Raw genomic sequence first — 27,413 nt, 5'->3', positions numbered from 1 at the left:
TGGGTTTCTTTGGTTTCATCCTAAAGAATGGAAAAATAATTTTGCAAGAAACTTGCTGACACAGGGCTTAAAACATCAACTGTCCCTTGTCTCCACAGATGCTGCCTGAGCCACTGAATTCCTCCAGCATTTTCCTTTTTATGCTCCAGATTATAGCATCTTCATTCTCTTGTGTCTCAGTATCACTAAAACCTTTATTGTTTCTCCCATAACGAGTTCCAGCTGTCATACACACAAACTGGTTGGCATTTATTAAAGATTAGCTTTAATTGTCACATTTAATCGAAACATACAGTGAAATGCGTTTATCAAATCAATGAAGATTGTGCTGTGCAGTTTGTAAGTGTCACCGTGCTTCTGGCGCCAACATAGCTTATCCACAACTCATGATATAAACCCACACAGTCTTTGGAATGTAGGAGGAAACTGCAGCACCTGGGGGAAACCCACATGATCATGGGGAGAGCATATATACTCCTTTATTTTGCTTTATTTCCAGCATTTTTTGTTATATTACAATGGTCAACACAAGTTTTAAGTCTCTGTTTAGTAATCAGTTATTAATTGGGGCGGCACAGTGGCATAATGATTAGCACAACACTTTGCAGTTCCAGCAAACCGGGTTCAATTCCCGCTGCTGTCTATAAGGAGTTTGTATGTTCTCCCCATGACCGTGTGGGTTTCCTCTGGGTGCTTCAGTTTCCTCCCACAGTCCAAAGACTTACCCATTGGTAGGTTAATTGGTTATTGTAAATTGTCCCATGATTAGACGAGTGTTAAACTGGGAATTGCTGGATGGCATGGCTCAAAGGACCAGAAGAGACTGTTCCACCCTATACCTCAATAAAATAACTAATTGAAAGCTTGGCAGTTTCTTGTTGAATTGAGGACAAAGTGGAGATACAACAGACAGCAGATGCTCAAATATGGAGCAAAAAACATTTTGCTAAAGGAACTCCACACAAAAAGCTGAGGGAACTCAGCAAGTACGGCAGCAGCTATGGAGAGAAATGGACAGTCAGTATTTCAGGTCAAGACCCTTCATCTGGGCTGAAAGTTAGAAGGGTGATAACCAGAATAAAGCGATGAGTGGGTGGGGTGAAGCAAGAGTTGCCAGATGATGGATGAACCCAGCCGAGAGAAAGGGTGATAGGCAGATGGGGGGAGGAGAGAGTGAGAATAACAGAAGTGTGATAGCTGGAAGTGATAAGGGGCTGGAAACTTATCACAAAGGAAGGCAGAGCATGGATAGGCAGCATCTATAGGGAGAAGCGCTGTCGACATTTCGGGCCGAGACCCTTCGTCAGGACTAACCGAAAGGAAAGATAGTAAGAGATTTGAAAGTAGTTGGGGGGAGGGGGAAATGCGAAATGATAGGAGAAGACCAGAGAGGGTGGGATGAAGCTAAGAGCTGGAAAGGTGATTGGCGAAAGTGATACAGAGCTGGAGAAGGGAAAGGATCATGGGACGGGAGGCCTCCGGAGAAAGAAAGGAGGGGGGGAACACCAGAGGGAGATGGAGAACAGGCAAACAACTAAATATGTCAGGGATGGGGTAAGAAGGGGAGGGGGGGCATTAACGGAAGTTAGAGAAGTCAATGTTCATGCCATCAGGTTGGAAGCTACCAGCTGGTATATAAGGTGTTGTTCCTCCAACCTGAGTTTGGATTCATTTTGACAGTAGAGGAGGCCATGGATAGACATATCAGAATGGGAATGGGACGTGGAATTAAAATGTGTGGCCATTGGGAGATCCTGCTTTCTCTGGCAGACCGAGCATAGGTGTGCAGCGAAACAGTCTCCCAGTCTGCGTCGGGTCTCACCAATACATAAAAGGCCACACTGGGAGCACCGGACGCAGTATACCACACCAGCTGACTCACAGGTGAAGTGTCGCCTCACCTGGAAGGACTGTCTGAGGCCCTTTCTTTCTCCTGAGGCCTCCCGTCCCATGATCCTTTCCCTTCTCCAGCTCTGTATCACTTTCGCCATTCACCTTTCCAGCTCTTAGCTTCATCCCACTCCCTCCGGTCTTCTCCTATCATTTCGCATTTCTCCCTCCCCCCACTACTTTCCAATTTCTTACTATTTTTCTTTTCGGTTCATCCTGACAAAGGGTCTCGGCCCAAAACGTCGACAGCGCTTCTCCCTATAGATGCTGCCTAGCCTGCTGTGTTCCACCAGCATTTTGTGTGTGTTGTTGTTTGAATTTCCAGCATCTGCAGATTTCCTCGTGCAGAGCATGGATGCAAGGGAAGGAGATGGTGAAGGCAGAAGGTAGTAATTGGGGAGGGGAACCAGTGGGAAGAGGAGGAGGATGGGAGCTGAAAAGTTCAGACTGAGAGAGAAGAAAGGACTGGCAGGGTGCAATTTACTGCAAGTTGAAGAATCTAATGTTCAAGCTATTGGATTATAGACTACTGAGGCAAAATCCTCTAGTTGACATATAACCTCATCCTGACAGTAGAGGAAGCCAAGGACAGACATGCAGTGTGGGAATGGGGAGGGGAATTAAAATGGCTGGCATCTGGGAGATCCAGATAGCCACAACGGACAGAGCAGGCACAGGGTGAAGCACCCAGCCTTACTGATATAGAAGAAGCTACATCGCTATTGCAGCTCAGGGTTTGGGCATTTGGAGTTCAATTTCAGTGCAATCTGTAGGGAGTTTGTACGTCTTCTCCATGAATGCATGGGCTTCATTCTGGTGCTCTGGTTTCCTCCCACAATCCAAAGGCGTAACAGCTAGTAGGTTAGTCGGTCATTGTAAATTGTCCTGTGATTAAATAGGTGGTTTGTTGGGCAGTATGGCTCAATGGGTCAGAAGGGCTTTTTCTCTGCTGTATCTTTAAATAAATTTTAAAAACAAAACCAGGAGCATCAAATGCAACAAATAAGGCTCGGGGAGATGCATGTGAAGGTAGCCTCACTTGGAAGGATTGTTTAATGCCCTGGATGGTGGTGAGGGAGGAGACATAGGGGCAGATGTTACACCTCTTGTGGTTACAGGGGAGAGTTACTTTGGTGGGAGTAGGTCGGGTGGGGAGGGATGAGCAGACCAGGACGTCACATAGGCAGAGATCCCTGCGGAAAGAGGTAAGGAGGGGAAGGTGCAGTGGGAGGTGGGATCACGTTGTAGTTGAGAGAGGTTGTGGAAAAAGATAGGCTGGATGCACAGGCAAGACATATCAGGTACATTGGCAATTCCTTTTCCCTCTATAGATGCTGCTCAACCTGCAAAGTTCCTCCAGCAATCCGTTTGTGCTAGGCACAAGGTCTTCACTTCGATAAAACCAGTCTGAGGGGCTGAATGCTCTAATCCTGCTGCTGTGGTTTATCAGCCAAAAACTGTTCTGAGGCATCTTGCGGACACAGGAAAAATGATTTCTTTGATTTTTTTCCCCAAAATTCGATCAAACAAAGGACTTATCTGATTATTCTGAAACAGTGCCACAAAAACAAATTCTCTTGAAAATCAAACAACTGCAGATTTTGTAAATCGGAAATTGCCACAAAATGCTGGCAATTTTCAGCAAGTCAGGCAGCTTCTGTGAAGGAAGTAAAAGAGTTAACATTTCAAGTCAATGACCCCACACAACTGAAAAGTAACGAAACAAGTATGGTTTTACATTCAGAGAAGGGGAGGGGGGATGGAGAGACCAAAAGGGATTTCTGTGATTAGAGTGAGAACCAATACTGAGTGACTAAATGCTTTTCAGGACATTTTTATAGGATTGATAATGGAAATTAGAGAGAGTATTAAAGAAAAACAAACATGCTAGAACTATACAAAATTATGAGGGATATAGATAGGGTGAATGCAGATCAGATTCACTTTCAGATTCAGATTAATTTATTTCTCACATGTACATCGAAACATATAGCGAAAAACATGATTTGCATTAACGACTAAAACAGCCTAAGGGTGTGCTGGGGGGATCCCACAAGTGTCACCAAATATTCCTGTGCTAACACAGCATGCCCACAGGATTAAATATTTAAGGGGACCTGAGGGAGAACATCTTCACTCAGAGGGTGGTGTGAGTGTGTTACAAGCTGGCAGCTTAAGGGGTAGATGCAGGTTCAATTACAACATTTAAGAGAAGTTTGATTATATTGTTATTGTATGCTTAATTTTGCACTGTATTAATGTTCCTCATTTTGATCTGGGGTTTTTTTAATTTGTAGTTATGTAGAAAATGTATAAAAAAACTAATAAAAAAAAGAGAAGTTTGGATAGGTACATAGATGGGAGGAGTTGGAGGGATATAGTCCAAGCACAGGTGGGACTAGGCAGAAGATCAGGTCAGTATGGACTCTTATTTCTGTGCAATTGTATGCTATGACTATAATTGTGACAGGCAGGAGACAGCAGCTGGTGGAATCAGAAACAAGAGGGCTTAAAATAATGCTGGAAAGGCAGGCAACAATTGTAGACAGAGAAATATTGAGGAATGGGTCACCATCTATCTTTCAGTCTAGATGTTTCAGTCTTGACCTGAAACATCAACCATTCATTCCTCTCCTTAGATGCTGTATGACCTGTTGAGATGCACCAGCATCTTGTATGTGTGTCTATTGTTGTTCGAACTGGGAGGAAAGAGGGCAAGAGAAAATATGCAGGAAATAAGAGATGCAGCTGAGAGCCCTGCCAACTTTAGTGAAGAAGAAAGGAAAACATCTCGAAAGTACTAACGTGGAAATTCTCATCACCTGAACAGATGTGATGGAGGTGGAGAAAATGTGAGCATGGAATGGTTTATTAGTAGAACCAGAGTTGGAGGAGGGGTAGTCTATGAACTAAAGAGCTCTAAGTCTTGTATCATCTGAATCACCTTGTTCTCAACCCTAACACAACAGTCTCTTTGTTCTCTCCATCCATCCTTCCCACTGTTAAAAGTATACATACGGCAATATGGATACTTTAACCAGAAATTCTACTTAAGAACAACAAACCTGAAATATTAACGCTGTTCCTTTTCTTCTGTCACCATTAATTGCCCTTACCTTTAATGCACTGATGGTATTTTCTAGTTTATCTCGTTCTTCTTGAATTTGCTTAAGTACTTCCTGCATTTTCTTCTCATGCTTAATTCTTAGACTCTGCATCTCTGATTTGACATCCGCAAGTTCCTTTTTGTGAGCATCCTTCTCCAACTTCAGCTGGTTGCTGAGGGAATCAATCTCTTCTTGGGCCAGGGTGTGCTTCACTTGGGATTCCGAGAGTCTCTTCTTAATCTCCTTCTTGGAGCTCTCTTCTTGAGCCAGCTTAGCGCTGAGCTCAGATCGAATGGTATTCAGCTCAGTGACTGTTTGCTGCATTTCTGAGAGCTTCTCCTGGCCTCTCTCGTGCTGATCCCTCAGCATCATCAGTTCCTCCACAAGCTGCTGCTTCTCCTCTTTGACCTTAGTGTGCAGCATGCACTCCTCATGCATGTCGGCACCCAGCTTGCGCACACACTCCCTAGCATCCCGCAGCTCACCATCCAGGTGCAGCAGCCTCGACTTCAGCTCATTAAGCTCCACGTCTTTCCTTCGGATGTCCTCTTCCTGCTGCACTCGTTTCATGATGATATCATTGAGCTCCCTGCGGAGGCTCTCCAACTGATGCAAGGAGGCATCGTGTTGCCCCTGCAGCGCGTCTTTCTCTTTACTCACATGGTTATGCTGTTCCATCCACTGATCGACAGCCTCCTTCTGCCTCTCCACATCACGCTCCAATTTCTTGCATTTCACTTTCCACTGTCTGATGGACTCCTGAGCCTTTACCTTCAATTCATCCCTCTTCTTTTCACTTTCCTGTCGAAGGAGCTCAACCTCTTTCCACTGAGTCCTGAATCTTTCAGCTTCTTCATTAGACTCTTTTAATTGGCGGGATAAGTCTGCAATTTCCAAAGCTGTAGACTTACGATCTTGCATGCAGTCTTCATAACATTTCTGGATTTCCTGAAGCTGGTTCAACATCCTCAGCTGCTGTTTTTCTCTCTTCGCCAGGTCTGAGCTGAGAACCTTTGGACACAACAAAAAAATGTCATCAGTATATTGCTTCCAGCTGGCAGCAACTCATAGTAACTACTCAATCAGGCATCTGAATGTCCTTGATGAAATATTTTAAGGAGCAGCTAGAAGAACAGATGCACCAACACCAGCATGTTGGAGGAAGTCAACAAAAACAGCATATCCAAATACGATAGGTCATATACTTGCAATGCCCAACTCAGTCTTCCCAAACAGATCCTTTACACTCAGTTGAAGGAAGATCAGTGAGCCTCTAGTGGGCAGAGGAAATGCTTCAAAGTTGACATCAAAATCAGCCTGAAGAAATTCAATATTATATCTAAAAATGAAGAAGCCATTGCACTCAATGGATACACCTGGAAGAAATCTGTTCAAGGGGGAAATGCACTATATGAGAACAACCTCCAGCGTGCTGCAGAGAACAAGCAGCAGCTACGACTGCCACCACTCACTTGTGCCCAGACTGCACCAGAATATGTGAATCCTGGATTGGCCTCTCCAGCCACCCAAGGATCCACTGATAGACAAACTCTTAGGAGAACATCATACTTGACTCAAGTAATCACATTTTAGCCTCTGGTGGGCAAAGGAAACACTTCAGAGTTAACTTCAAAATCAGCCTAAAGAAGCTCAACATGCTATTTAAAAACTGTGAAGACATTGCACTCTGTAGACACACTTGGAGGAAATCTGGTCCTCCAGCCAGTGGAACACATTTTAGCAAGTAACTACCCGGGCTCTACAATGAGTTGATAAAACTGCTCAACTCATCACCAGCACCAGCCTACCCCTATCAAGGGCATTAAAAACAGAAAGGTGCCAGAAAGAGCCAGTATTATCCTTTTGTTCTCCTTTAAGCTTGTGTGCTGATGAACGACAAACAATCTTGAATCTGGAATGCCAAAGTGGAATTCTGCTTAAATAGAAAATATGAAATCAGTTACTAGGTGAAAAGCAATAAAGCAACTATAATGAAAACAATCATTCCTTTATGAGCAGTGCCTTCGCTTTTTGACAATGGTCCAGTTTGATCTTCGGCATAACATTTGAACCACAGCATGAGATTTGCTCCATTGACAAAATGATCACCAACAAGGAGTCAAGCATTCCTACTTGAGGACTGGGATACAACAGTGCTGTGGTTAAGTTACAGGACCAACAGCCAGAGTTCTGGACCAGAGATCATCAATTCAAACCTATGGATTCAAATCCCACCATTAATGCAATATTTACAACCACCATAGGATCGTAAGACATAGCAGAATTAGACCATTTGGACCATCGAGTATGCTCCACCATTCAATCATGGCCGATCCCTTTTTCCCCTCCCCAGCCCCACCCCACAGCCTTCTCTCCGTAACCTTTGATGCCATGTCCAATCAAGAACCTATCAAGCTCTGCCTTACATACACCCAACAACCTGGCCTCCATAGCTGCCCGTGGTAATAAATTCCACATATTCACCACTCTCTGGCTGAAGAAATCTCTCTGCATCTCTGTTTTAAATGGACGCTCCTCTATCCTGAGGCTGTGCCCTCTTGTCCTAGCTCCCCCACCATGGGAAACATCCTTTCCACATCTACTCTGTCTAGGATTAAAACATTCAAAAGGTTTCAATGAGATGCCCCCTCATCGTTCTAAATTCCAGCAAGTGCAAATTCAGAGCTATCAGGCGTTCCTCATACACTAACCCTTGCATTTCAGGGATCATCCTTGTGAACCTTCTCTGAACCCTCTCCAATGCCAGCATATCTTTTCTGAGATGAGGACCCCAAACCGGTTCATAATACTAAAGGTGAGGCCTAACCAGTGCCTCAGCATCACATCTTGCTCTTTCATTCCTAGAATCATCCTTGTGAGCCTCCTCTGAACCATCTCTAATGCCAGCACATCTTTTTTTAGATAAGGAGCCCACATAAGGCCTCACCAGTGCCTTATAAAGCTATGGCAACACATCCCTGCTCTTGTATTCTAGACCTATTGAAATGAAAGCTAACATGGCATTTGCTTTCCTCACCACCGCCTCCACCTGCAGGTTAACCTTCAGAGTGTTCTACACAAGGGCTCCCAAGTCCATTTGTATCTCAGAATTTTGGATTTTCTCCCTGTTTCAAAAATAGTCTGCACATTAACTTCTACTACCAAGGTGCATGGTCATGCATTTTCCAACATTGTATTTCATTTGCCACTTTCTTGTCCATTCTTCTAATCTGTCCAAGTCTTTCTGCATCCTACCTGTTTCCTCAACACTACCTGCCCCTCTATCAATCATATCATCTGCAAACTTGCAGCAAAGCCATCTATTCCATCATCTAAAACATTGATATACAGCATAAAAAGAAGTGGTCCCAACACTGACCCTTGCAGAACACTACTAGCCACTGGCAGCCAACCAGAAAAGGATCTTTTTATTCCCACTCGCTGCCTGCTACCAATCAGCCAATGCTCTATGTTAGTAACTTTCCTGTAATACCATGGGCTCTTAACTTGGTAAGCAGTCTCATTTGTAGCACCTTGTCAAAGACCATCTGAAAGTCCAAATATACAACAACCACTACATCTCCTTTGTCTATCCTACTTGTAATCTCCTCAAAGAATTCCAACGAGTTCATCAAGCAAGATTTTCCCTTAAGGAAACCATGCTGATATTGTCGTCACTACCTCCTCCCATAGATGCTGTCTGGCCTGCTGAGTTCTGCCAGCATTTTGTGTTGATATTGTCTTATCTTGTGCTGTGTCACCAAGTACTCCTTAACCTCATCTTTAACAACTCCAACCACTGAGGTCAGGCTAACTGGTCTATAATTTCCTTTCTGCTGCTTTCCTCCTTTCTTAAAGAGCGGAGAGACATTTGCAATTTTCCAGTCCTCTGGCACCATGCCAGAGTCCAAGGTTTTTTGAAAGATCATTCCTAATGCTTGCATGATCTTTACCGCTACCTCTTTCAGAACCATAGGGTGCAGTTCATTTGGTCCAGGTGACTAATGTACCCTTAGGTCTTTCAGCTTTTTGAGCACTTTCTCCCTTGTAATAGTAAATGCACTCTCTTCTCTTCCCTGGCACCCTTCAAAATCTGGCACACTGCTAGCGCTTCCACAGTGAAGACTGATGCAAAATACTCATTTAAGCCATCTGCCATCTCCTTGGACCCCGTTATTATTTCTCTGGCCTCATTTTCTAGTGGTCCTATATTCACTTCCACCTCTCTTTATTTTTTTACATACTTGAAAAAGCTTCTACTATCCACTTTGATAGTGTTTGCTAGCTTGCTTTCATATTTTATCTCTTTCCTAATGATTCTTTTGGTTGCTCTCTGCAGGGTTTTAAAAACCTCCCAATCCTCTGTCTTCCCATTAATTTTTGCTTACTTGTATACCCTCTTTGGTTTTACATTAGTTTTGACTTCCCTTGTCAGCCACAGTTGCACTATTTTGCATTTGAGTATTTCTTCATTTTTGCAATACATCTATCCTACACCTTCATTTTTCCCAGAAAATCATGCCATTGCTGCTCTGTTGTCATCCTGCCAGCATCTCCTTCCAATTTCCTTTGGGTAACTCCTCTCTCATACCACTTCTTTTACTCCACTGAAATATTGCTACGTCAGACACTGCTTTCTCCCTACCACATAGATTAACTATTTGAGGGTTTTTTTTTAAAAAAATCTGGTCTCAGTAATTACAACTATACTATATTGTCATAAAGCTCCCTTTGGCTCGTGAACAGGAGAAAATCTGCAGATGCTAGAAATCCAAGCAGCACACACAAAATGCAGGAGGAACTCAGCAGGCCAGGCAGCACAGTCGACGTTTCAGGCCAAAACCCTTCAGCAGGACTGGAGAAAAAAGGATGAGTAGAGCTAAAAGGTGGGGGGAGGGAAGGGAAAATCATGGGAGGGGGAGGGGTGAAGTAAAGAGCTGGGAAAGTGATAGGTGAAAGAGAAATAAGGCTGGAGAAGGGGGAATCCAATAGGAGAAGACAGAAGGCCACAGAAAAAGAAAAGCGGTGGAGGAGCACCAGAGAGAGGCGATGGCCTGGCAAGAAGATAAGGTGAGAGAGGGGAAAGGGAATGGGGAATGGTGAAAGCGGGGGCGGGCCATTACTGGAAGTTTGAGAAATCGATGTTCATGCCAACAATTTGGAAGATACCCAGACAGAATGTAAGGCATTGTTCTTCAAACCTGAGTGTGGCCTCATTGCAACAGTAGAGGAGGCCATGGATAGACATATCGGAATGGGAATGTTAAGTGGAATTAGAATGGGTGACCACTGGGATATCCCGATTTTTTTGGCAGATGGAGCATAGGTGCTCAGCAAAGTGGTCTCCCAATCAATGCCAGGTCTCACCGGGAGCACCAGACACAGTGTTCTCAATTCTCTCAGTTCTTCCGTCTCCACTGCATCTGCTCTCACGATGACGTTTTTCATTCCATAGCAAAGAAGGTGTTCTCCTTTTTTAAAGAAGGTGGCTTCCCTTCCTCCTCCATCAATGCTGTCCTCAAACACATCTCTTCCATTTCACACATGTTTGCTTTTACCCCCATCCTCCCACAACCCTACCAGTGATAGGGTTCCTCTTGTCCTCACCTACCACCCCACCAGCCTCCGAATCCAGCACATAATTCTCCGGAACTTCCGCCATCTCCTACAGGATCCCACCGCCAAGCACACCTTCCCCCCCACCTCCCCGCTTTCTGCTTTCCACTTTCCACAAGGATTGCTCCCTATACAACTCCCTTGCCATTCATCCCTCCCCACTGATCTCTCTCCTGGCATTTACTCTGACAAACGGAACAAGTGCTGCATCTGCCCCTACACTTCCTCCCTCATTACCATTCAGGGCCCCAAACAGTCCTTCCAAGTGAGGCTGTACTTCATCTGTGAATCTATTGGCTGAGGATATTCTATGAGTCTGTGGTGGCCAGTGATATCATGTTTGCTGTTGTGTGTTGGGGCAGCAGGCTGAGGGTAGCAGACACCAACAGAATCAACAAACTCATTCGTAAGGCCAGTGATGTTGTGGGGGTGGAACTGGACTCTCTGACGGTGGTGTCTGAAAAAAGGATGCTGTCCAAGTTGCATGCCATCTTGGACAATGACTCCCATCCACTCCATAATGTACTGGTTAGGCACAGGAGTACATTCAGCCAGAGACTCATTCCACCGAGATGTAACACTGAGCGTCATAGGAAGTCATTCCTGCCTGTGGCCATCAAACCTTACAACTCCTCCCTCGGAGTGTCAGACACTCTGAGCCAATAGGCTGGTCCTGAACTTATTCCCACTCAGCTTAATTTACTTATTATCATTTAATTATTTCTGGTTTTATTTTGCTATATTTCTATTCTATTATCGGTTGGTGCAACTGTAACGATACCCAATTTCCCTTGGGATCAGTAAAGTATGTCTGTCTGTCTGTCTGTCTGTCTGTCATATACTGTGTCCGGTGCTCCTGATGTGGTGCTCCTGCATGTTGGTGAGATCTAACATAGATTGGGAGACAGCTTCACTGAGCACCTATGTTCTGTCCAGCAGAAAAAGTGTGATCCCCCAGTGACGACCCATTTTATTTCCACTTCCCATTCCCATTCCCAGACTGGACCTTAAACCTAGATTCTGAGGGACAATAAAACCAGAGCTTTTAACCACCATTTGACTGAGTTGAATCTTTAATCACAGGAGCTTCAAGACCCACACACCAGGTTTCAGAACAGTTATTATCCCTCAACCACCAGGCTCTTGAACCGGGGGGGGGGTAACTTCAAAACCTATGATCTCATATTCAAGGACTCTTCATCTCATGTTTCCAATATTTTTGCTTATTTATTTATTTATTTATTTATGTGGTTTTTTTTTCTCTTTTGTACTTGCAGTTTGTTCTCTTTTGGTTGGTGTCTGTCCTGTTGTTGGGTACAGTCTTTCACTGTTTGTATTGTGTGCCTTGGATTTACTGTGGATACTTACAAGAAAATGAATCTCAGGGTTGTATATAATGACATTTAGGTACTTTGATAATAAATATACTTTGATACTGCAAACATACTATTGCCCCCTTCCGAATCCCAGTACACAACAGGGACCCATATCAGAATCAAGTTTATCATTACTCATGTACGCCATGGATTTTTTTTTGTTTTAATGCGAGAACACAGTGCAATACATAAAATTACTACAGTAATGTGCAACAGTCTTAGGTACCTAGCTCTGTATATGTGCTTTAGACCTTTGCACAGCACTGTAGGAAGGAGTAATTTTTTCAAAAAAGCACTGAAATAAATTATGCTTTGATCTTGATTCTCAATGAGTTTTGCTTGCAACTTTGAAACCATTTCCCCAAATGTTTGAAAATTTGTTTAATTATTCTAGCATCTGAATCATAATGTACGATACAGAAGGCACCAACAGCATCTGAAAGCCTGGATGGACTGGTGAGTCTTTTCCACTTATCACTACTCATCACATGCTCATATTTATTTTGGCTCTCAGCAGAAATCAAATGTGTCGAGTGATTTGATTTCCCTTTTCCTAATATTAGTTGTAGCCAAGAATAATGTATTTAATGACAAATTAATAGCACCCTCTAAGAGGATAATGAGAATAATCAGCTAAAGTAATTGTTGCTCTTATTCGTTGAATTACAGGCTAAATTCTGCATGGGACAGAATATTAATTATCTGCACGTGTTGATAACTAATCAGTTTCCCTGGGTGGGGGGGTGGGGTGGGTATTAACTTGTAGCAAGGAAGCCAAAGAGGCCCTGTTGTTCCTCAACCCCACACAGATAGAAAATGCAAGAATCTGTTCGGATGCAAAGAAAAAGAGTCTAGTTCCAATGCTTACCAGTTGCCCACTGAGGTATTATCTCAAGAAACACAGCAACATAATTGGACCATGAAAGATGTTTGCCCAGAAAATGGACAACGTTGAGCAAATATTTTATGCCAATCTTCTTATTAAGATCATTATGTGCACACAAGATCATGATTTACGTATTATTGTCACGTACTTACAATATTTAAAAACTAGGACAAGTACATAGTAAAGTTGATAGAGTGGTTAAGAAGGCATGAGCTGTGTTGATCTTCATTAGTTAGGGAATTGAATTCAAGAGCCACAAGATAGCCCCAGTTAGACCATACTTGGAATATTGTGTTCAGTTTCAATGCCTCATTATAGAAAGGATGGGACATTTTAGAGAGACTGCAGAGGAGATTTACCAGGATGCTGTCTGGATTAAAGGGCATGTCTTATGAAGATAGGTTGAGCAAGCTAGGGCTTTTCTCTTTGGAGCAAAGGAGGATGAGAGGTGACTTGATTAAGGTGTACAAGATGACAAAAGACACAGATTGAGTGCATAGCTAGAAACCTTTTCCCAGGCTAGAAATAGCTAAATCAATGGGGCATTATTTTAAGCTGATTGGTGGAAAGTCTAGGGGAAATGACGAAGACAAATGCTTCAGAGAAAGAGTGGGTGCATGGAATGCCCTCCCAGGGGTAGAGGCAGATACATTAGGTACATTAGATACATTAGGAACATTTAGGAAATTCTTAGATAGGCACATGGATAATAAAAAAAAATGGAGGGCTATAGAGGAGGGAAGGGTTAGACAAATCTTAGACTAGGTTAAAAGGTCAGCACAACATCATGGACAGAAAGGGCTAGACTATGCTGTACTGTTCCATGTTCTATGTTCTATGTACAAACGTGTTCCATGGATAAAAAAGGTTTAGAGCAGGGTTTCCAAGTTTGGGGTCCACAGACCCCTTGTTTAATGGTTTTGGTCCATGGCATGAAAAATGGTGGAAATACCTGGTTTAGAGGAATATGGGCCAAACACAGACAAATGGGCCTCAATCTTGCCATATGGTTTCGAGACATGTGTACCCCAGTGACCTGAAGCATATGTTGGCTGGAGTCACAGCCTTGTGCTTTGACTCTTGGTAGGGTCGCCCATGCCAAACAGGTCAAAGGGTAGAGGCTCGACTAAGAGTGGTCCACCAGTTCTCCAGACATGGGGGTTCAGCTCAAGGCTAACAACCCTGACTAGTACAAAAAAGTTTTTACATAAACAGCAATGAATAATCCTACATCTGTGTGCAAAGGTATTCCTAAGTCTCCACCCAAAATTTGCATGACCAACAGTAGCGAAAACCAAGAGGAAGCTAATGGAACGAAGTAAGCCCTGTACACCGCCAACGTCAAGAACAAAATTACTTTCTGGATGTTCGAACCATATACAACACTGGCAAGCTAGCACAAATAACTGCAGAAATGCGTTGCTACACCCTACATGTACTGGGTGTCAGTGAAAGCAGATGGACAGGGTCCAGCAGACTAAAGGCAGCAACTAGTGAAACAGTTTTATATTGAGGAAGGGATGGTGGTCAGTATCATGATGGTGCAGCTGTCATTTTGAAGAAAGACATTGAGAAGTACTTGCTGGAGTGGAAACCAATCAACAGTAGGCTGATGAGAGTCAGTCTGAAAGGGAAGCAAGTGAACATGATTGTGATCCAGTGCTGTGCTCCAACTAATGACAGTGACATTGAAGAAAAGGACATCTTCTATGAACAGCTGCATTTGGAGGTAGAGTTAACAAAACCCCATGACATAATAATCAAAATGGGAGATCTAAGTGTCAAAATGAGAAGAAATAACAACTCACATTTCACTAGGGTCATGGGCACACATGAATGTGGAACGATGAATAACAATGGTGAAAGACTAGTGGAATTCTGTGCCATGAAAAATCTGGTCATGGGAGGGACCTTCTTTCCACACTGTGAAATCCAGAACCTGACATGGTGCTCACCCAGTGGATGTGACAAGAACCAGATTGACCATCTAAATATTAATGGCATGTGGAGACAATCTTTGCAGGATATAAAGGTGAAAAGAGGAGCAGATACAGGAAGTGATCACTACCTTGCTGTAACAGTGATGAAACTCAAGCTGAGAAGACATTTTTATGTTTAAAAGCTCAAGGACACCAGTGTGAGATCTGCTTTCACTATTCAGATTAAGAATAGATCTCAGGCCTTGCTAGACCTTGACAAGGATGTGTCAAAAGACAAGACTGACACAATGTGGAAACTGATTGCCTCAGTCTTCAAGGAAAGCAGTGAGTCTTGTCTAGGATAGAGAGCTGGAACCAAGAACACAGAATGGATACAGCAGGAAACATGGACAGCCTTAGAAGAAAGACAGAAAATTAAGAAGAAAATGTTAGATGCAAAGTCAACATGAATTAAGATGAAACTTCAACTAGCATAAAATGAACTAACGAGAAAGTGAAGAGACTTGTAAGAAAGGTTAAGGGAGTCTACATGAAAGGCATTGCAGAGGAGGCTGAAGCAGCAGCTATTCGAGGTGATCATGAAAATATAGACAAGATTTCAAAGTTGGTATGCAGAAAGTTTCAGGCCAGATCCGGTGGTCCTATGAGAGTTAAGAATGGACTGTTTTGATGACTGAGAAAGAGCAAGAAACACGATGGTCACAGTATTTCAGAGAATTGCTGGATAGATCATCACCAACTGAAGAACTTGTCATACAAGAAGCAGCAGAGGACTCGACATCAACACAGATCCGCCCAAGAAAGAAGAGATTGTTGCTGCACAGCACCAGGACGTTACAACTTGAACACCAAATTGCTCACAACTGAAACAAAAGTTGCAGCAGCCATCCTGCAACTACTGTTTACTATAATCTGGGAACAGGGTCAAGTCCCCAATGATTGGACAAAGGGAGCTATTGTTACAATTCCCAAGAAAGGAGTGCTGAGTGACTGCAAGAACTAGCGTGGCATCACTTATTTGTTAGTGCCCAACACGATTCTTGCCAAAGTCAATGTCTATCAGATTGCAGATGCTGTTAATGTTTGCTTAAGGAAAAAGCAAGCTGGCTTCAAGAGAAACAGAGGCTGTGTCGACCAGATCTTCACACTGTGTAACATCATAGAACAGTGCACAGAGTAGCAAAAACAACTATATGTGAATTTCATGAACTTTGAAAAGGCCTTTTTGATAGCATTCACAGGGAGAGCCTCTGGCAAATTCTTAGATCATATAGGATCCATTCTAAAATTGTCCAGCTTATTCAGAATTTCTAAGATAATTTTACCTGCACAGTTGGGTACTACAATTTGAGCTTTGAAGTCAAGGCAGGAGTCAGGCAAGGCTGTGTGATGTTGGTGATATTATTTAACCTGGTGATTGCCTGGGTTTTGAGGCAAAGGAAGAAAGACAAGCAGAGAGGCATTAAGTGGACTCTATTCTCTACTTTTAGAAGACCGTGACTTTGCAGATGTCCTCGCATTACTATCACATACGTTACAGCACATGCAAGAGAAACTTTAGTGTCTGTGTACCTTTGGTGGACAGGTTAGAGTCAGCCAGAGTCAGCTGGCTTTAATGCTGTGGTAGTGTTTCCCAGACAGAAGCAGCAGAAACAGTTTATGGTTGGGATGACTGGTGTCCCCGATGATCTTCCAAGCCTCCTTTCTGCACCAGCTGCTATAAATGTTCTCAATAGAGGGAAGTTCACATCCACAGATGCACTGGGCTGTCCATACACTCTCTGCAGTACCCAGCGATCAAGGTAGGTGCAGGTCCTGTACCAAGCAGTGATACAGCCAGTCAGTATGCTCTCAATGGTACCCCTGTAGAAGGTCGTGAGGATTTGGGAGCCCATGCTGAACTTCTTCAGTTGCCTGAGGTGGAAGTGATGTTGTTACACTTTTTTTGCCAGAAAGCTGGTGTGTACAGTCCAGGTGAGATCATTGGTGATGTGTATACCAAGGATCTTGAAACTATTCACCCTCTCAACTGCAGACCCATTGATTCTGATCAGGCAGAGCCTGTCTCCGTTCCTCCTGTAACCCACAATCAGCATTTCTATTTTTTGAACACTGAGGGAGAGGTTGTTATGCTGGCACCACTGTGTCAGGGTGTCAATCTCCCTGTAGGCTTAGGGAATAGAAGAGGGAAGAGGGAGGGAATTTTTTCCCCAGAAGGAGAAATCGATGTTCGTGCCAGCAGCTTGGAAGCTATGCAGACGGAATATGAGATGTTCCTCATCCACCCTGAGAATAGTCTCATTGTGACAAAAGAGGAGGCTTTGGACTGACATGTCAGAATGGCAATGGGGATAGGTATTAAAATGGTTGGAAATTCCATCTCTTGGCCATCGGACTGGAGGTGCTTAGCAAAGCGATCCCCTTTTATCACAATGAGACCACTTTCAGGATGGAGAAACAACACCTCAAATTCTGTTTGGGTAGTCTCCAACCCGATAGCATGAACATCAATTTCTCCTTCCAGTTTAAAAAAAATTCCCTCCCCCTTCCCTCTTCTTATTCTTTTTCTCCCATGGTCCATTCCCCTGTCCTATCAGATTCCTTCTTCTCCAGCCTTTTCCCTTATTCACCCACCTGGCTTCACCTATCATTTTCTAGCTAGTCCTCTTTCCCTCCTCGCACTTCTTTACTCTGCCATCTTCATTTCTTTCCAGTCCTAAAGAAGAGTCTTGATATGAAACGTCGACTGTTTATTAATTTCCATAGATGCTGCCTGACCTGCTGAGTTCCTCCAGCATTTTGTGCGTATTTCTCTTGTGATGCATTCTCTTATAAACTATCAGTTTGGTCAGAAGGAAATGCAAGTGTAAAGAAATAAACTCAAGACTTACATTGAAACATGTTGAAAGGATTAGTGGCCAATTACTTATCTGCATCCAACAGACTTGTCCATACACAAAAAAAAACAAAACAAACTGAGAATTGGATTTCTGGATAATTCCATTGATCTCTCTATACTCAACCCAGTCGTGGACTGCTTGGCATTCACTTGCTTTAATCTATCAAGGCAAAAGATCCATTCCTTTAGAACAATAAATTGCCTTCATGCAAAACTCAGTGGGTAGAAGCTGACAATTCTGTCACACATTTTCTACCACTGATGTTAATGAAGTCGTAAATTGGGTTTACCAAGCACATACACTTTATGAAGCCAAATCATGCTGGGACAGTTTGTATCGATTTACCTGACATCTGAGAAACAAAAGGTGAAAGCTGACTGAACAAGTCCATACAAATGACATATAATTAAACCCAACAGACAAATGGAGCTACGCTTTCTGCTTCCCCCTCCAAATTGTCTTTTTCTCAGGGTTCGGGAATCAAGAACCAAAGGGTGATCCTTATATGGAATTAGGTAAGGCAAGTACATTGACAACGTTTCAAAGTTCAAAGTAAATTTATTCTCGAAGTACATATTTGTCACCACTTACTACCCTGAGATTCATTTTCTTGTGGGCATTCATAGTAAATGTAAAAATATACAATAGAATTAAGGAAAAACTGCAAAGATGATCAACCAACCAATGTGCAAAAGACAACAAACAATACAAATAGAAAAAGTAACAGTGATAAATAAATAAGCAATAAATATCAAGAACATGCATTACAGAGTCCTTGAAAGTAACTTCACAGATTGTGGAATCAGTTCAGTATTGCAGTGAGTGAAGTTGAATAAAGTGATCCTCTCAGGTTTGAGACCTTAATGGTCGAGAGGAAATAATTGTTCCTGAACATGGTGGTGTGGGACCTGAAGCTTCTGTACTTCCTTCCTGATAGCAGCAACAAGCGCTACAACAAAAAGAAGAGGGACAAATACCACCATAATGAAACACTAATTAGCGACAAGTGCATGTTCACGAGCACAATTGCTGAATCACCTGCACAGCCCACCTACAGGGGTGCGTAGACCCTGCAGCTGAGTCCGTGACTGTGACACTTGTGACAGCGTTCCTTGTAAATGTGTTCAATGGAAGGCTTTACCTGTAATGGACTGAACTGTATTCACTACATTTTGTAGACTTTTCTGTTCAAGAGCATTGGTACTTCCATATCAAGCTGTGAAGCAACTACACAGTATGCTCTACACCTTGCATATATAGAAGTTTGTTGAAGTTTTAAATAACATCCGAAACTTTGCTCTGGGTGCTTTATTCATAATGGCACTTACATGCTAGACCCAGGGGACAGATCCTCTGAAACAAAGACACATAGGAAACTTACAGCACAATACAGGCCCTTTGGCCCACAAAGCTGTGCCAAACATGTCCTTACCTTAGAATTACCTAGGCTTACCCATAGCCCTCTATTTTTCTAAGCTCCATGTAGCCAGCCGGGAGTCTCTTAAAAGACCCTATCGTTTCTTCCTCCACCGCCACCAGCAGCCCATTCCATTCCATTCTGGGTTATAAACTTACCACTGACATCTCCTCTGTACCTTCTTCTAAGCACCTTAAAGCTATGCCCTCTCGTGCTAGCCATTTCAGTGCTGGGAAAAAGCCTCTGACTATCCACACAATCATTGCCTCTCATTACCTTGTACAGCTCTATCAGATCACCTCTCATCATCCATCGCTCCTTAGAGAAAAAGCCAAGTTCACTCAACCTATTCTCAAATGGCATGCTCCCCATTCCAGGCAACATCCTTGTAAACCTCCTCTGCACCCTTTCTATGGTTTTCACATCCTTCTGTAGTGAGGCAATCAGAATTGAGAACAGTACTCCAAGTGGAGTCTGACCAGGGCCTTATATAGCTTTAACATTACCTCTCGGCTCTTAAACGCAATCCCACAATTGAAGAAGGCCATTGCACCGTATGCCTTCTTAACCACAGAATCAACCTGCGTAGCAGCTTTGAGTGTCCTATGAACTCAGACCCCAAGGTCCCTCTGATCCTGTCAAGAGTCTTGCCATTAATGCCATATTCTGCCATCATATTTAACCTACCAAAATGAACCACCTCACACTTGTCTGGGTTGAACTCCGTCTGCCACTTCTCAGCCCAGTTATGCATCCTATCAATGTCCCGCTGAATCCTCTGACGGCCCTCCACACTATCCACAACACCCCCAACCTTTGTGTCATCTGCAAATTTACTAACCCATCCCTCCACTTCCTCATCCAAGTCATTTATAAAAATCATGAAGGATAAGGGTCCCAGAACAGATCCCTGAGGCACACCACTAGTCACTGGCCTCCATGCAGAATATGACCTGTCTACAATGACCTGTCTATGGGCAAGCCAGTTCTGGATCCACAAAGCAATATCCCCTTGGATCCCATGCCTCCTTACTTTCACAATAAGCCTTGCATGGGGTACCTTGTCAAATGCCTTGCTGAAATCCATATACACTACATCTACTGCTTTACCTTCATCAATGTGTTCAGTCACATCCTCAAAAAATCAATCAGGCTCGTAAGGCATGGCCTGCCTTTCAAAAAGCCATGCTGACTATTCCTAATCATACTATGCCTCTCCAAGTGTTCATAAATTCTGCCTCTCAGGTTCTTCTCCACCAACTTACCAACCACTGAAGTAAGACCCACTTGTCTATAACTTCCTGGGCTATCCCTACTCCCTTTCTTGAATAAGGGAACAACATCCGCTACCCTCCAATCCTCCGGAACCTCTCCCGTCCTCATTGATGATGCAAGGATCATCGCCAGAGCTCAGCAATCTCCTCCCTCGCTTCCCACAGTAGCCTGGGGTACATCCTGTCTGGTCCTGGTGGCTTATCCAACATGATGCTTTCCAAAAGCTACAGCACATCCTCTTCCTTACTATCTACATGCTCAAGCTTTTCAGTCTGCTGCAAGTCATACCTACAATCACCAAGATCCTTTTCTGTAGTGAATAATGAAGCAAAATATTCATTAAGTACCTCTGCCATCTCCTACTGTTCCATACACACTTTCCCACTGTCACACTTGATTGGTCCTGTTCTCTCAAGACTTATCCTCTTGCTCTTCACATACTTGTAGAATGCATTGGATTTTCCTTAACCCCGTCCACCAAGGCCTTCTCATGGCTCCTTCTGGCTCTCCTAATTTCATTCTTAAACTCCTTCCTGCCAGCCTATCTTCTAGATCTCAATCATTACCTAGTTTTTTGAACCTTTCATAGCTCTTCTTTTCCTCTTGACTAGATTTACAACAGCCCTTGTACACCATGGTTCCTGTATGCTACCATCCTTTCCCTGTCTCATTCGAATGTGCCCACGTAAATATCCCCTGAACATTTGCCACATTTCTTCCGTACATTTCCCTGAGAATATTTGTTTCCAGTTTATGCTTCCAAGTTCCTGCCTGATAGCCTCATATTTCCCCTTACTCCAATTAAACGTTTCCCTAACTTGTCTGTTCCTATCCCTCTCCAATGCTATGGTAAAGGAGATAGAATTATGATCACTATCTCCAAAATGCTCTCCCACTGAGAGACCTGACACCTGGCCAGGTTAATTTCCCCAATACCAGATGAAGTACAGCCTCGCCTCTTGTAGGCTTACCTACATATTGTGTCAAGAAACCTTCCTGAACACATCTAATAAACTCCACCCCATCTAAACCCCTCACTCTAGGGAAATGCTATTCAATATTTGGGAAATTAAGATCTCCCACCACAACCACCCTGTTATTATTACTCCTTTCCAGAATCTGTCTCCCTATCTGCTCCTCGATGTCCCTGTTACCTTTGGGTGGTCTATAAGAAACATTCAGTAGAGTTATTGACCCCTTCCTATTCTTAATTTACACCCACAGAGACTCCATAGACAATCCCTCCATGACTTCCTCCTTTTCTGCAGCCATGACGCTACCTCTGATCAACAGTGCTGTGCCCTCACCTCTTTTGCCTCCCTCCCTGTCCTTTCTGAAACATCTAAGGTCTGGTACTTGAAGTAGCCATTCCTGCCCCTGCACCATCCAAGTCTCTTTAATGGCCACCACATCATAGCTCCAAGTGCTGATCCACACTCTAAGCACACCCACTTTATTCATAATACTCCTTGCATTAAAATAGACACATCTCAGACCATTGGTCTGAGCGCATCCTTCTCTATCACCTGCCTATCCTCCCTCTCACACCGTCTCCAAGCTTTCCCTACTTGTGAGCCAACCTGGCCTGCTGAGTTCTGCCAGCAATTTGTGTTTTTATTTATTTCCACCATTTGTGGATTCACTCGTGTTGCCTTTGAATTCACTACTGCGAAGCCTCTTCCAGTGATGCCTACACTGAAGAAGTTCAGATCTTCTTTCCGACAGGAGTTCAGCGAGAGCTTCTCTCTCTGCTCCCAACCTACTATTTCTTCGCCCCTGAAACTTTTGGACCACACGCTGACCCAGACCCAGTATTGTAGTCACATATCCTTCCTTGGTACGTGTATCTATAATTTTAGTCTGGTTCTCTTTCTCTCTCATTTTCCCCCCCTCACTATAATCTCCCCCCAGCCCTACCTTTCTTTCTCTTTTATTTCCCATAATTCTCCACCTTCCCCCTTGCCCATTTCCCTCCAGCCTATCACTTCCCAGCTCTCTACTTCATCCCCCCCTCCCCCCACTTCTTATCTTCCCCCCCCCCCCCCCGACCATCCCATTTTACTTCACTCCTGATGAAGGGTTTCGGCCCGAAACGTCATCACTACCTCCTCCCATAGATGCTGTCTGGCCTGCTGACTTCTGCCAGCATTTTGTGTTTTTTATTTATTTCCAGCATCTGCAGATTTACTCGTGCTTCCTTTCCTCCATTATTTCAGTTCAGTTCCCACCCTCCAGCAATTCTAGTTTAAACTCTCCCCAATAGCCTCTGCAAATCTCCCCACCAGGATATTGCTCCCCCTCAGATTCAAATGCAACCTGTCCTTTTTGTACAGGTCACACCTGCTCCAAAAGAGGTCCCAATGATCCAGAAATCTGAATCCCTACCCCTGCTCCAATCCCTCAGCCACACATTTATCCTCCACCTCATTCTATTCCTATATTCACTGTCACATGGCACAGGCAGTAATCCTGAGATAACAACCTTTGAGGTTCTGCTTCTCAACTTCCTTCCTATCTCTGGGTAGTCTGCTTTCAGGACATAAGAACATAGGAAATAGGATTAGCCCATCCGGCCCATTGAGCCTGCGCCATCATTCAATAAGATCATGGCTGATCTGTCCGTAAGCTCAGCTCCATCTATCTGCCTAATCCCCATAACCCTTAATTCCCTTACTATGTAAAAATAGATAGATTTCTTAAATTGCCTCTGAATCTCGAGTCAATGTCTTCTAGTTCTATTCTCACCTACCAATGGAAACAACTTTCCTACTTCTAACTTATCTATCCCTTTCAAAATTTTGTATGTTTCTATAAGATCCCCTCTCATTCTTCTGAACTCCAAAGAGTATAGTCCCAGGCAACTCAATCTCTCCTCATAGGCTAACCCCTTCATCCCTGGAATCAACATGGTGAACCTCCTCTGAACTGCCTGCAAAGCCAGTATATCCTTCCTCAAGTACGGAGATCAGAACTGCACACAGTACTCCAGGTGTGGCCTCACCAGTTCCCTGTACAGTTGCATCATGACCTCCCTGCTCTTGAGTTTAATCTCTTTAGCAATGAAGGCAAACATTCCGTTTCCCTTCTTAATAACCTGTTGTACCTGCAAGCCAACTTTTTGCAATTCATGTACAAGCACTCCCAAGTCCCTCTGCACAACAGCATGCTGCAATCTTTTGCCATTTAAGTAAATCTGCTCCTCTATTATTCCTTCCAAAGTACATGATCTCACTTTAACAACGTTGTATTCCATCTGCCAGACTTTGGCCCACTCACTTAACCTATCTATATCCCTCTGCAGACTCTCCACATCCTCTGTACAATTTGCTTTTCCACTCAGTTTAGTATCATCAGCAAATTTTGTCATGCTACACTCAGTCCCCTCTTCCAAATCATCAATGTAAATGGTAAACAACTGCGGGCCCAGCACCAACCCCTGTGGCACCCCACTCACCACAGACTGCCAACCAGAGGAACACCCATTTATACCAACTCTCTGCCTTTTATTGGTTAACCAATCCACTATCCATGCCAATACACTTCCTCCAACTCCATGCATCCGTATCTTATTTATAAGTCTCTTGTGTGGCACCTTATCAAATGCCTTCAGGAAGTCCAAGTAGATGACATCCACCTGTTCCCCTCTATCCACTGCACTCATTATGTCCTCAAAGAACTCCAATAAATTTGTCAAACAGGACCTGCCCTTTCTGAATCCATGCTGTGTCTGTCTAATGGAAACACTCCTTCCTAAATGTTTTGCTATTTCTTCCTTAATGACAGCTTCAGACATTTTCCTGACTACAGATGTTAAGATAATTGGCCTATAGTTGCCTCCTTTTCTTACCCATGTCATTGGTACCAATATGTACCACAATCTTTAGCTGTTCTCCTTCCCACTTCAAAATATGAAGCGATATGAAATGATAATGCCAAGGAAATTACAGTTGCTGACCCTTTCCACCTCTAATCTCCTGATGACAACTGGTCCATGGACTTCTGGTTTCCTGACCCTGTGGTCTATAATCAGTTGTTTGCTTATGCTGACATTGAGTGAGAAGGTATTGTTGTGGCATCATTCAACCAGAATTACAATCACCCTCCTGAATGCTGATTCATCATCACTTTTAATTTGGCTGTGACAGTGGCGCAATCAGCAGACTTAAATATGACATTGGAGCTGTGCTTGGTCTCGTAGTCATAAGTTAAAGTGAGTAGAGCAGGGGACTAAGCACACAGCCTTATAATGCACCTAGAGATTGTGAAGGTGATGTTGTTGCCCATCCAAACTGACTATGGTTTGCAAGTGAGGATATCGAGGATCTAGTTGCACAAGGAGGTATTGAGGCCTAGGTCATGGACCTTATTAATTCGTTTTCAGGAAATGATAGTGTTGAATGCAGAGCTGTAGTCAATGAAGTGCATCCTGCGTATGCATTTTTACTGTCCAGATGTTCCAGGGTTTAGTGATGAACAAATGAAATGGCATCTGCTGTTGACCTGTTGTGATGGTAGGCAAATTGGAGTGGATCTAAGTTGCTTCTCAGGCAGGAGTTGATATGTTTCATCACCACACGTCATCACAGTGGATGTAAGTGATATTGGACGATTGTCATTGAAGCAGGTTACCACAATCTTCACTCTCCGTAGCACAGCGATCCCACCAGCAATCAAAAGGCAGTCTCCCCTCTCCATAACAGAGCATCCCTCTGCGATCAAAAGGCAGTCTCCCCTCACCGTAGCAGAGCATTCCTCTGTGATCAAAAGGCAGTCTTCCATCTCTGGCAGCAGAGTGATCCCCCAGCAATCAAAAGGTAGCCATCTATACCTCTGGAGCTAAACTTTGACTACAAAGCATGGAGGCATCCTGGCAAATTCCCACAGCCCCTGACTGCTCTGTGATTTCAGTTTCTGAGGCCACTGTGAGAGCACCCTTCAGGAGTGTGAACTCAGAGAAAGCTTAAGCTGCATAATGTATCCTACTGCTCATCCTAAGTATCTCCTGCTAAACCCAATTGGTATTCTAATCCTGGAATCATCAAACTCATAGGTTCATACTACACGGAATTAGATTTTTCAATCCTTATGCTGACTAAGATTTCCTTCCAAACTTGAGTTGCCTGCATTTGACCCATATCCTTCTGGACCTTTCCAATCTATGTCCAAAAGTCTTTTAAACTGAGAGAGATCTCCCCTGTGGTCCTGGCTGCAATCTACATAATGCCAAAGGGTGATGATAAGCAAACATTTGATGTATTGAATGCCACTATCAGCAAACAACCAACAGCCTACCCCAACACCTTTCAAATCATTGCCAGCGACTTCAATTAGCCTCGCTTGAAGAAATCCCAATTATCATCTACATATCGCCTGCAGCATCAGGGGTCTCAAAACACTCAGCCATTGTTACACCACAATTAGAAATGCCTATTGTTCCACAGCTAGAGCGAACTTTGGGAAATCTAATCATTTGGAAGTTCTTCGCCTATCTGAAGGCTAAAGAGCAAGGCTCCATAGGTAAGGACAACAAAGAAGCGATCACGGGAATCAGAGAAGCAGCTACACTATTGCTTCGAATCAGTGGTCTGGGCCATATTTAAGGACTTATCAAAGAATCTCAAACAATTTTGAGTTCCTTGTTTATTACAGCTGTCTTCCAGTCATCACTAAATTCTTGGAGGTTATCAGTGAGGCCAATCACCATTGTTTGAACATTCCAACATCCCAAGTTTTAAGCTGGTCTCGTTTATTGTGTTATTTTGCCTGGTGCAGTGTTCCCTGTTTGCAGTTTGGATAACATTCAATCCCCATGCTCCCAATTAGAAAAGCAGACAGTGGCAGGTCAGCACCTTTTTGACTGGGGTCTGCCCAGCTTAAGGCAAGAGGTAGCTGTCCAGTGAGATCCGAGAGTCCCTCCCACCTTCCGAAGCAACCCCTGGCACCACATTCTACGTCAATCAAGCACAGTGGCTTATAACCGGTAACTGCTGTTTCCCGTGTTGTGTCAACGTCACGAGGCAAATCAGGAGTGTCCACTCCTGAATAGTGTCAACGCCGCAAGGTTAATACTCAAGCAAGTATGCAAACCAGGGCAGTACAATATTGAGAGCAAGCTGTTGCCCATACAGCAGACTCCCACTCTCCGAAGGAATGACAGAAACTGATAGTTTGGCAACTGCAACACCGCAGGAGTTGCCAGTCAGCATTGAACTCAACATATGACTACCTTAGGGACTCCCACTCTGGGCCTTTCCTAGGGTTTACTCCTGAGGCTTTCCCAAGGACCAGGTATAGCCGCAAGGCAGTGGAGGTTTGTAATCAAAGTTCTCCTCATCCTAGATGAGCTTCCAACCACAGCTGCTGGGCCTCACCCGCTGGAAGCAACTGGTTTTAATGCACCAGTAACCCACCTTTGCCCCTTCACCAATCAGTAGAAACAGTCCAGCCGGCTTAATAACCAAGCCACACATGACAACCAGGAGCTGGACTTGATTGTCAGAAGCTATTTGAGACCTTCGTCTGTGGGAGCATTTAATAGGTAGTGGAAGTTTATCTCCACTAGCCCGCGGACTATGACGACCTTAAGGAACACAGTCGACTGTTTACCCTTTTCCATAAATACTACCTGACCTGCTGAGTTCCTACAGCATTTTGTGTGTGTTGTAACACTCTTGCCTGCTTTACCACACGAGTATTGGAGAACTCCCAAACTCCAAGTCAAAACAAAGATGGCAGTGTACAACACTTATGTCACCTGCACACTAGAGTACAGCAGTGAGACCTGGACAACATATGCTAAGCAGGAAAGAAGGCCTTCAATTTAAAGTGCCTTTGTCACATCTCGGATATCTTTACGAGAAACAGAGTACCCAGTCTTGAGGCTCCCTCTCGTGCCAGCCTCCCTAGCATGTACAACCTGCTCAAACAATGTAGCTACACTGGCTAGGCTGTGTCTGCCACAAACAGGATGGCCACATCCCAAAGACAGCCTCTATGTACGGTGAGT

At 43.7% G+C, this 27,413-nt stretch overlaps 1 protein-coding gene across 10 annotated transcripts in view; it reads right to left on the bottom strand.

Moving 5' to 3' along the window:
* LOC132389065 (centrosomal protein of 128 kDa) overlaps positions 1-27,413 on the bottom strand; it is a 611,990-nt gene that overhangs the window by 376,937 nt on the left and 207,640 nt on the right. For all 10 annotated transcript variants that reach the window (XM_059961488.1, XM_059961481.1, XM_059961513.1 and 7 more), the window contains one exon: positions 5,007-6,008. In XM_059961488.1, coding sequence (XP_059817471.1) covers positions 5,007-6,008 — 1,002 coding nt within the window. The remainder of the gene's footprint in view (positions 1-5,006; positions 6,009-27,413) is intronic.

This window comes from Hypanus sabinus, chromosome 2 (assembly GCF_030144855.1).
Source record: "Hypanus sabinus isolate sHypSab1 chromosome 2, sHypSab1.hap1, whole genome shotgun sequence".
NCBI classification, from domain to species: Eukaryota; Metazoa; Chordata; class Chondrichthyes; order Myliobatiformes; family Dasyatidae; genus Hypanus; species Hypanus sabinus.
Note: the sequence above shows the minus strand (reverse complement) of the source record. Positions and strands in the feature narration are given on the sequence as shown.